The 12,043-nt window shown below is 45.4% G+C and overlaps 1 protein-coding gene across 1 annotated transcript; it reads left to right on the forward strand.

Annotated features, from left to right (window-relative positions):
* Window positions 1-6,313: 6,313 nt before the first annotated feature.
* LOC124027949 (SH3-containing GRB2-like protein 3-interacting protein 1) lies at window positions 6,314-11,065 on the forward strand (the record flags this gene model as incomplete). Its single annotated transcript, XM_046340157.1, has 7 exons — window positions 6,314-6,405; window positions 8,393-8,465; window positions 9,176-9,200; window positions 9,517-9,537; window positions 9,746-9,811; window positions 10,181-10,247; window positions 10,881-11,065. Coding segments are annotated over exons 1-7 (468 nt in total), but the record flags the coding sequence as incomplete, so codon positions are not given.
* Window positions 11,066-12,043: the final 978 nt, after the last annotated feature.

Genomic DNA, 12,043 nt, shown 5'->3' on the forward strand with positions numbered 1-12,043 from the left:
CATTATACCCAGCCATTATACCCAGCCCATCCCTGCCAACCCCAGCCATTATACCCAGCCATTATACCCGGCCATTATACCCAGCCCATCCCAGCCAACCCCAGCCATTATACCCAGCCATTATACCCAGCCATTATACCCAGCCCATCCCTGCCAACCCCAGCCATTATACCCAGCCATTATACCCAGCCCATCCCTGCCAACCCCAGCCATTATACCCAGCCCATCCCTGCCAACCCCAGCCATTATACCCAGCCCATCCCAGCCAACCCCAGCCATTATACCCAGCCAACACCAGCCATTATACCCAGCCCATCCCAGCCAACCCCAGCCATTATACCCAGCCCATCGTAGCCAACCCCAGCCATTATACCCAGCCCATTCCAGCCAACCCCAGCCATTTACCCAGCCCATCCCAGCCAACCCCAGCCATTATACCCAGCCAACACTAACCATTATACCCAGCCAACACCAGCCATTGACCCAGCCCATCCCAGCCATTATACCCAGCCATTATACCCAGCCAACACTAGCCATTATACCCAGCCAACACCAGCCATTATACCCAGCCCATCCCAGCCAACCCCAGCCATTATACCCAGCCAACACCAGCCATTATACCCAGCCATTATACCCAGCCCATCTCTGCCAACCCCAGCCATTATACCCAGCCATTATACCCAGACATTATACCCAGCCCATCCCTGCCAACCCCAGCCAACCCCAGCCAAACCCAGCCATTATACCCAACCAACACCAGCCATTATACCCAGCCCATCCCAGCCAACCTCAGCCATTATACCCAGCCCATCCTAGCCAACCCCAGCCATTATACCCAGCCCATTCCAGCCAACCCCTGCCATTATACCCAGCCCATCCCAGCCATTATACCCAGCCAACACCAGCCATTATACCCAGCCAACACCAGCCATTATACCCAGCCCATCCCAGCCAACCCCAGCCATTATACCCAGCCCATCCTAGCCAACCCCAGCCATTATACCCAGCCCTTTCCAGCCAACCCCAGCCATTATACCCAGCCCATCCCAGCCAACCCCAGCCATTATACCCAGCCAACACTAGCCATTATACCCAGCCAACACCAGCCATTATACCCAGCCCATCCCAGCCAACCCCAGCCATTATACCCAGCCAACACCAGCCATTATACCCAGCCATTATACCCAGCCCATCTCTGCCAACCCCAGCCATTATACCCAGCCATTATACCCAGCCATTATACCCAGCCATTATACCCAGCCCATCCCTGCCAACCCCAGCCATTATACCCAGCCATTATACCCGGCCATTATACCCAGCCCATCCCAGCCAACCCCAGCCATTATACCCAGCCATTATACCCAGCCATTATACCCAGCCCATCCCTGCCAACCCCAGCCATTATACCCAGCCATTATACCCAGCCCATCCCTGCCAACCCCAGCCATTATACCCAGCCCATCCCTGCCAACCCCAGCCATTATACCCAGCCCATCCCAGCCAACCCCAGCCATTATACCCAGCCAACACCAGCCATTATACCCAGCCCATCCCAGCCAACCCCAGCCATTATACCCAGCCCATCGTAGCCAACCCCAGCCATTATACCCAGCCCATTCCAGCCAACCCCAGCCATTTACCCAGCCCATCCCAGCCAACCCCAGCCATTATACCCAGCCAACACTAACCATTATACCCAGCCAACACCAGCCATTGACCCAGCCCATCCCAGCCATTATACCCAGCCATTATACCCAGCCCATCCCTGCCAACCCCAGCCATTATACCCAGCCGTTATACCCAGCCCATCCCTGCCAACCCCAGCCATTATACCCAGCCCATCCCTGCCAACCCCAGCCATTATACCCAGCCATTATACCCAGCCCATCCCTGCCAACCCCAGCCATTATACCCAGCCCATCCCAGCCAACCCCAGCCATTATACCCAGCCATTATACCCAGCCCATCCCTGCCAACCCCAGCCATTATACCCAGCCCATCCCTGCCAACCCCAGCCATTATACCCAGCCCATCCCAGCCAACCCCAGCCATTATACCCAGCCAACACCAGCCATTATACCCAGCCCAAATGTACCTAAACATAAACATCAATGCCTTTCTTAAAATCAGTACACAAGTATATATTTTTAAACCTGCATATGTAGTTAAAAGAAATTCATCTTAGCAGGCAATATTAACTAGGGAAATTCTGTCGCTTCTCTTTTGTTCAGTGCAAGCAGAGTCAGGGTATATGCAGCAGTTTGGGCCGCCTGGCTTGTTGCAAACTGTGTGGAGACCATTTCTTCCTAACAAAGACCATAATTCATTTTCCAGAATTGTACATGACATAACATTGAAGGTTGTACAATGTAACAGCAATATTTACACTTAGGGTTGCCACCCGTTTGATAAAATACGTAACGGTTCCGTATTTCACTGAAAGAATAAACGTTTTGTTTTCGAAATTATAGTTTCCAGATTTGACCATATTAATTACCAAAGGCTTGTATTTATGTGTGTTTATTATATTATAATTAAGTATATGATTTGATAGAGCAGTCTGACTGAATGATGGTAGGCAGCAGCAGGCTCCTAAGCATTCATTCAAACAGCACTACACTGCGTTTGCCGGCAGCTCTTCGCAATGCTTGAAGCACTGTTTATGACTTCAAGCCTATCAACTCCAGAGATTAGGCTGGCAATACTAAAGTGCCTATACGAACATCCAATAGGCCTCCCAGCCCAGCGCCAGCTGTGCCATCAGAGTCCCTGGGTTCGCGCCCAGGCTCTGTCGTAATCGGCCGCGACCGGGAGGTCCGTATGGCGACGCACAATTGGCCTAGCATCGTCCGGGTTAGGGAGGGCTTGGTCGGTAGGGATGTCCTTGTCTCATCGCGCACCAGCGACTCCTGTGGCGGGCCGGGCGCAGTGAGCGCTAACCAAGGTTGCCAGGTACACGGTGTTTCCTCCGGCACATTGGTGCGGCTGGCTTCCGGGTTGGATGTGCGCTGTGTTAAGAAGCAGTACGGCTGGTTGGGTTGTGTATCGGAGGACGCATGACTTTCAACCTTCATCTCTCCCGAGCCCGTACGGGAGTTGTAGCGATGAGACAAGATAGTGGCTACTACAACAATTGGATACCACGAAATTGGGGAGAAAAAGGGGTAAAAATTCACATAAAAAAAGAACATCCATTAGTCAAAGGTATATGAAATACAAATGATATAAAGAGAAATAGTCCAATAATTCCTATAATAACTACAACCTAAAACTTCTTAACTGGGAATATTGAAGTCTCAGGTTAAAGAGAACCACCAGCTTTTATTCTGAGCAAGGAACTTAAACGTTAGCTTTTTTACATGGCACACTTTCTTCTCCAACACTGTGCTTTTGCATTATTTAAACCAAATTGAATTATTGAAACCCAATTGAACATGTTTCATTATTTATTTGAGACTAAATTGATTTTATTTATGTATTATATTAAGTTAAAATAAATGTCTTCATTGTTCAATCAGTATTGTTGTAATTGTCATTATTACAAATATATATATATATATATATAAATCAGCCGATTTAATCGGTACCAGCTTTTTATGGTCCTCCAATAATCTGTATCGTTATCAGTGTTGAAAAATCATAATCGGTCGATCTCTAATATCAATGAGTGTTAGCATTCTAGCTAACAACTGCTACATTCAAAATAATTATTTTGCATAGATCACAACCAAATATATTCGTAGCGACTGTTCAAGCAAGAATCAAAACATCATTGTAAGCGTAAAAAAAAGTTAGTTTGTTTATAAGTAATAAAAACATAAATCTATGTTGATTGTGCGCAGATGGCGATGGCTTACTGCCAACAAGAGTCACGCGCATCCGTACGTGACGTCAGTGTGTTGTGTACTGGAAAAGGATCTATTATATGACTCGTACAATAAATTAATATAAAATAATGTCACGGGGACTTATGAGCATATCTTGTCTGCTAAATTAACTAGCCTATAGCATGGCGTATTGGAGATATGTTTATGTTAATGGCGGTCAATTGCTATGAGGCCGGCAGTCATTTGCATGACAATAACCATCTGACAAAATGGCATGACTTCACACCTTCCTACAATAACTGCACCTGTCGGAGTGACTGACCACGCACCTTGCAGCATGACCGCACACCTTCCTAATATTCCTAGAATAGGTTGGAGTTACCAGACACTCTTCTACTTAGTATTCACAGGACACCTGTCTCCCCATCCCTGCTGCCTGTCTGTGTGGAGAGCCCCCCGGGCAGACAGCCTGAGTCTTGTTCACTGTGGATAAATAATTTCTCCAGCCTCTCCAGCCTCTCCAGCGCTCTCCCATTAAAACAGCTTGTGAAACAGTCTCTGCTTCTCCTCCCTAGAGTTAGCAATCTCCCTAAATGAGCCCAGTCACCAGCTAGGGGGAGAGAGAGGGGGAGGGGGACTGTGTGTGTGTGTGTGTGTGTGTGTGTGTGTGTGTGTGTGTGTGTGTGTGTGTGTGTGTGTGTGTGTGTGTGTGTGTGTGTGTGTGTGTGTGTGTGTGTGTGTGTGTGTGTGTGTGTGTGTGTGTGTGTGTGTGTGTGGTGTGTGTGTGTGTGTGTGTGTGTGTGTGTGTGTGTGTGTGTGTGTGTGTGTGTGTGTGTGTGTGTGTTTTAAGATCATAGCTATCTTAATTATCCTCGGCACTCCAGGGATTCCCTGGTCCAGACTGATGAAGGCTTTGGGGTCTGAATCACAGTCAACATCTCCAGACTACAGTTAAACCCAGACAGATACAACATTCACACTGTGTTGCTCAGAACACAGAAGAGCACACAATATTCACACAGTGTTGCTCAGAACACAGAAGAGCACACGACATTCACACTGTGTTGGTCAGAACACAGAAGAGCACACAACATTCACACTGTGTTGCTCAGAACACAGAAGAGCACACAACATTCACACTGTGTTGCTCAGAACACAGAAGAGCACACAACATTCACACTGTGTTGCTCAGAACACAGAAGAGCACACGACATTCACACTGTGTTGCTCAGAACACAGAAGAGCACACAACATTCACACTGTGTTGCTCAGAACACAGAAGAGCACACAACACTGTCACCATGCAGTCTAGACACACAGGAAGCCAGACAAGCATAGAACTCACAGGGTAGCTGAGGTACAGACATCTAGTAAAGCACAGCCATAACAGAGCTAATGTAGAGAGTAGCATTGTAGATCACCTCAAACTGTCTTATCTCAGGACTGATCACCGTTGGAAGTTGTTTTGACAGGTCTGATTCGTTTGAGGACTTGTTGTTTGAGAAACGGAGAGAAACAGTAACAGGGCTACCTTAGATGAAGAGATACCAAGACATACTGAAATGGAATGCTGAAAAGTAGAAAGACAGAACTGCCTGCATTCTTCACTGCAGACTCCCTCTTTTTTTGCAGTGTGTATTCTTTGCTCCCTCTCGGTTGCCCAAATGCCAGCCATAGTTAACTCGTTTTTACCCCCTCCATCCTCTTACCTCCGCCCTCTTGCCGCCGCCCTCTGCCCGCTTCCTGTTCCTGTCGTTTGAGTCAGGTGGCACTCCTGTTCCTGCTCTCTTATAGGCTGGGAGTTCATGTGCCCCCCAACAGGGTTTTACCTGGGACCAAAAGGGTTCTACCTGGAACCAAAAAGGGTTCTTCAAAGGGTTTGCCGATGGGAACAGCTGAAGAACCCTTTTAGGTAATTCTTTTCTAGCATTGTAGCAGGGACAGAGGAAGAGGTCAGGGAATGTGATAGATGCAGGGTGAGGCTGTGAAAGGTAACCTCAAAACCAGCGGGGACATAGGCTGTGACAGAGAAAGGAGCAGGTACTGACAGTTGCCCAGTAGGACAGTGACAGGTAGTGACAGGTCTTCACAGAGCCTGTAGACAGACAGGAACAGGTACCTAAGATACTGGATATCTAAGGAGGAAGAGACAGACAGACATAGAGGCATAGTTGAACTCTTGTCACGTATCTCTTGGACTTCATGCTACAGATGAGGCATGTTTAGACTGTGCCTTGGGAGATTGCATGGAGATTGGCCTCCTCCCTGTGCTGGGTTGATGATTCATTCGTCAACTCTGGCATTTGTTGTTTATTCATGAGTTGAGTCACTGGTGTTGAATTTAAGCACTGGCCTAGAGGGTAGGGATAAAGATACTGTACTGTGTGCGTGCGTGCGTGCGTGTGTGCGATGCTACTTCGTGCAGACACACTCTAAGGCTCTGGTTCCCCCGCTGCGTGTTGCACTGTACTAGGAGAGGTGGAGGTGTGAGAAGACAGGCAGAGACAGACATGGCAGAATGACGAGGCTGGAATATAGGGACCAGAAATGCAGGGAGATAACTGGACATTCATTTTGGGTAAGAATGGATTGTAGAATTGTATATAGTAGATATATGATAGTCCTACTCCGTTTCAAATAGTCCAGAAAGTTATGCCAATTTCAGTCTCTGTAAGAGGTGCTTAATCTTAAAGGTCCAATTCAGCCATTTCTGTCTCAATATCAAATCATTTTTTGGTGACAATTAAGTTCCTTGTTGTGATTGTTTTCTACAAAAATTGTCAAAAAGAATCAAAAATTGCTTCTTAGCAAAGAGCAATTTCTCAAGCTACATTTTTCGAGGACTGAGTATGGACGGGAAAACTGACAACTAGTTGTTTTTGGCAGAGAAGTTTGGAACTCTCTTTTTTTATTGATCTATTAACTAATTTACTGCCTGTGTCACGACTTCCGCCGAAGTCGGTCCCTTTCCTTGTTCGGGCGGTGTTTGGCGGTCGACGTCACTGACCTTCTAGCCATCATTGATCCATTTTTCATTTTCCATTGGTTTTGTCTTGTCTTCCTTCACACCTGGTTCCAATCCTATCAATTACATGTTGTGTATTTAACCCTCTGTTTCCCCTCATTTTTAGTCTGAGATTGTTTTATTGTATGTTTGTGCAAGTCATGTGTCGGTGTGTGACGGGTTTTGTACCCTCTTATGTTATTTGTTTGTACTCCGTTTATACCAAGTTTGTTTTCCTGCACCGGACTTCCCTGCCACCGGCACGCACCCATTTCAGCCTGGTGGTGTCAAAACTGGCTGAGATTACAGGCGGTCTTTTCAAACAGCTCTTACACTAAAATGGCATCATTTTCACAGTATTATTCCAACCTCATTGTGTGGAAATATATATAAAACACAGCAGAATGACGTTTTTGACTAGACTGGGCCTTTAACAGTTGCTGTACTGTTTAAGTATACTGTTCCAAGTCATTTCAGTCGGCTCCAGTCTCTTTGGTCTGAATATGGAGGAAGAGCAATTAAGTTTGCTTCCTTCCTGAGTTCATGTTTTAATAGGCTGGTATCAAGGCAGGTTACAGATCTAATGACGCAGAATCTTCTTGATTTGTGTTTCCTGAGAGAAAGGGACTATTTTCCCTGCTGTAAAGGTAGATATCAGCCATTCTCTGTTGTACTTTGTAACATAATAAGTGAGGATGAAGTGTAGACAGAGGTAGTTGCCAGGTTCCTCACTATTCATTGGCTATAATATGAGTTACTGTATGTCTGTTGATGATAGTGTATTGATTTAGACAGAGGATTCATTTAGTCAGAGGACTCATTTGGCCAAAGAACTCATTTAGCCAGATGACTCATTTAGACAGAGGAGTAATTTACACAGAGGAGTAATTTACACAGAGGAGTAATTTACAGAGGAGTAATTTAGCCAGTACTAATTTAGCCAGAGCAGAGCCAGTATCAGAGGAAGGGGACTTGACAGATCAGTGATCAACAGAAAGGGATCCATCTGCATTGGCCATGAGGACCATTTGAGATGTGAATGAATATTAACCTTCAAAGAGCATTCTGCTACTCAATAATAGATGAAAAGCTCAACCTTGATCCACAGGACCACAGGTCTGGGCCTCTGTTCTGACACTGGATAGTATAGCCAGTCTGGAACTCTATGAATACACACAGATGGACACAAACACAGACACACACAAACACAGACACACACAAACACAGACACACACAAACACAAACACAGACACACACAAACACAGACACAGACACACACAAACACAAACACAAACACAAACACAGACACAGACACAGACACACACAAACACAGAAACACACAAACACAGATACACACAGACACATACAGACAGACACACACAAACACAGACAGACACACACAAACACAGACACACACACAGATACACACACACTGCTTGTTGATTTTGTGTGCTCGGAACTTGACTGTGTGTGTGCGTGTGCGTGTGCGTGTGCGCCGTCTGTGTGTGGGCCTGTGTTTGATCTGTTCTTCACACATCTCTCTCCTCTGGTTTGTCCTCAGGTTTGAAAAAACGGACCAGGAAGGCCTTTGGGATACGGAAGAAAGAGAAGGGAGACAAGGACAATGACTCCACGTAAGTATACCCGTCAAACTTACACTTGCACGCACACATACACACACACGCAGATACACATACACAGCAGTAATCCACATATGATTCCACTGGCTGTGGATGTTCTATCGAGGGAGTTGAGGTTCTATTGACCATGAACGCTCCACCTGAGGAGCTCTACAGTTTGAGACGTAATGTCCGCTCATGCGATGACAGTTGCCTTGGCAGCTGTAGGCTGTGCCCATGCCTCTGTGAAACTAACTGTAGCTGAGACTCATCACTGTGATCAATCACTACTTTGCCTAGGTCTTTTCTCTAATTCTGTTTGGGACGTATCGATTCACCTCACAGGGTTGTATGTGCATGATAACTTTTCATTTTGATTCATGACTCCTGAGAACTGATAGGTGTGTGTGTGTGTGTGTGTGTGTGTGTGTGTGTGTGTGTGTGTGTGTGTGTGTGTGTGTGTGTGTGTGTGTGTGTGTGTGTGTGTGTGTGTGTGTGTGTGTGTGTGTGTGTGTGTGTGTGTGTGTGTGTGTGTGTGTGTGTGTGTGTGTGTGTAGACTGTGGTATTCCAGTGTGCTGCTTTGCTAATTGGCAGTGCACTTCAGTTTGAATATAAACTATTTTATGATATGGCAAGTGGATTTCAAGATCCTTACTTTCTCTTTGTCCCTGTCTCCATCCCTCCTTCCTTCCTTTTTTCTTTCTCTTACTCTTTTTTTCCTCAGGGGGTCCCCTGACAGAGATGGGGGTGTAAGTATCCCAAAATCGTTCATGTTTTATCTAATGGATTAATCATACAACTTGTTCATCTGAGAAATAGTCCATAATATCTTAGTTTGTTACCTTTTCAATAAAGAAGTTTGTCATTGCTGGAAGGAGGAAGACATAACTGGCTATTTACAAGCTTGATTTAATAGTGTCATTTTAAGACTCTCAGTCCTTTAGGAGAATCGGCCTTTTAATAGACTCTAGAATCAAATGAAATGAGTCTATTGAATAACTTGTTAACTGTTACATGATTTGTATTGTATTTGTGTTCTCTGTGTTGTTGACCGTCATCATTCAGGATCCCCAGCAGAATGAATCGGTATTGAACACTATGAAGTCCCCTCTAGCGTAGGATAGTTACTCTACTACCAGACTCCACTAGAGCTTAATGCACCTAGTTGCCCTATAGGTAGCATCGCCATCAAGTAGTGATAGCCAATCACTCAATGGTATAGAAGTGCATGAGTTGCGTATACATGATTCTGATTGGTGGAATTCATTGTGATGTCATGTTGTTCTGTTTTCAGTCCCAGAAGAAGGCCAATGGAGCAGCTGTCAATGGGTTCTCTGGAGAGATCGACTGGGACAGATATGTAAGGAACCAGCATTCTACCCTTTGAACAAGCTCATATAGCACATGATACAAAACAATCAATATATGTTATAGAGAATAGATATTCTTCTGACCCATGTGTTACTGTTTTACTGTCGTTTCTTAACATTCTGGGGGTATGTCAATATAGCATTAGGGTTGCGCTCAATTCAATCAATTCAGAAACTGAATTGACATAATTTAAATGGATTAAGCCCAACAAATACAGTATGTACTAAAAGCAAAAATCATTATTCTACCCTTGTAACAAGCACAATGTTCAGTTAAGTTCCTGAATTGAAATGGAATTGAGCCCAACCCCGATTAGCATGGTGTAAATATGGTGTGTCTGTTGCTCTGTCTGTTTCAGAACACCCCTACAGTGGACGATGAAGGTTACAGTCTCAGGCCAGATGAGGAGGAGGGGCCAGGATCAGATATCCTTTGTATCTACTATACACCCTAATAGAGCTAGACATGAATTACATCACACTACAGTTTGAACTTGTTTCTGTCAGTATGTCTGTATTAGTGAATGACTGTCTGACTAGATCAGAAACATTTAGTATCCAGCCCACCACAGAACTAGTCTGGCAAACAGCTAACTGTGAATCACGACAGCCAGGCCATCACAGAACAGCCTAGCAGAACAGCCACCGTCAAGCATCATCTCATCTCAACTCAATAACAAACCGACAGACTACCGGGGAAAATCTGAGCATCACTTCAATTCAATAACAGCTAATGGCACACTTCCTGGAATTACTATGTAATCATTAGTCTGATATTTATGGAACCTACTGTTCTGTGAGGAGATTGTACAGTCTCCTGGTTGTATGCTGTAGTATATGCTATTTGACAGAGATTTAGATATATAAACACTCTCTGGGGTAAAGTTTATCCTAGGTACAGATCTAGGATCAGCTTCCCCTCCCCCAATTCTAACCTTAACCATTAGTGTGGAAAATACTAAACTGACCCCAGATCAGCATCTAGGGGCAAATTCACCCTACTCCTATCACCTATGACCTTCAGCATTGAAACAATTGCTGTCCTTAACGGCGACCCACCCGGCCCCAAACCCCCCAAGGAGCACTTCTTCTCCTCCAGCGAGTCAGAGGGAGAGGAGGACCACCGGAAAAAGTTTAAGATCAAGATCAAACCGTTACCGGCGGAAAGTGCCAACTGTTTGGCCCCGTCAGTAGATGAACTCAAAGCCTCCATAGGCAACATAGCTCTGTCTCCCTCTCCTCTGGTGAGTACCTCCCCCCGCCTTCACTGCTCTGTCCTCACTGGGGTCATGATGTCACTTCCTCTTCATGTTACTGTGTTGTTATGAAGTAGAACTATAGAACTGTTTTCTAGAATGTGTTTGAACTGTTGTATCTGTTTGACTGTTTTGTTGCTTATTAGGGAAGTTCTTTCCACAGCTCACAACACATTTCTTTCTGTTTATGTCTTTTTGTGGTTCTCTGTCTCACTGCATGTTGTTTACGTTTCTTTTCTCCTCATTACCAAATGCATATGCCTGTCTGGGAGTGAATGATAGTATCTCAGAGCCAATCGATCCATATCCCTGGAATGACAATTAGCTAGAGAGACATGGGTTAGTTTACCCTCTACTACACAACTGCTGATGGTAGGGAGGTTGGGGAGAGAGGAGAGGTGGTGGCTGGCAGGTCTTTAGCCTTCTGGTGTGACCTTCAGTTGCCTTTTGTCTTTTTAGTAACTCAGTTGGGGTCTCAACTTACTGTTGAGCGTTAGAATAGTAGAATGGTGCAAGTTTTAAACTTGGTTGTGCATCAGCAATTTTTCTATTGTTATGTCAAGACACTTGACAGCCATGACAGCTAACAATTTTTGAACTGGTAAATTGGTCTAGCCAGCTATCTAAAATTGTAGTAATCATGGCCGAATACCGACTGGTCATGCAGGGCACGTGCCCAGGGTCCCTGACCTCTGGAGGCCCCCCATTGACATTTTTTCAACCAAATCTCTCTTAGAGCCCCCAAAAGACTAGAGCCGGTCCTGCTCAGCCACTTTGAACTGGAGAGAGAGTTTAGCTGATCTAAGGTCAGATTCCCACACCACAATAACAATGACAACCCATGAGATTCAAACACTCAAATGAAATGCTTCACTTAACCTCAAAATAGCAGTGATGAGAGGGGAGTGGGAGGGACAGCAGTTGAAGGAGTTTCTCTTTGGAATGCCCACCCCCTTCCTCCTCCAC

This window comes from Oncorhynchus gorbuscha, unplaced genomic scaffold (assembly GCF_021184085.1).
Source record: "Oncorhynchus gorbuscha isolate QuinsamMale2020 ecotype Even-year unplaced genomic scaffold, OgorEven_v1.0 Un_scaffold_3601, whole genome shotgun sequence".
In the NCBI taxonomy this organism is placed as follows: Eukaryota; Metazoa; Chordata; class Actinopteri; order Salmoniformes; family Salmonidae; genus Oncorhynchus; species Oncorhynchus gorbuscha.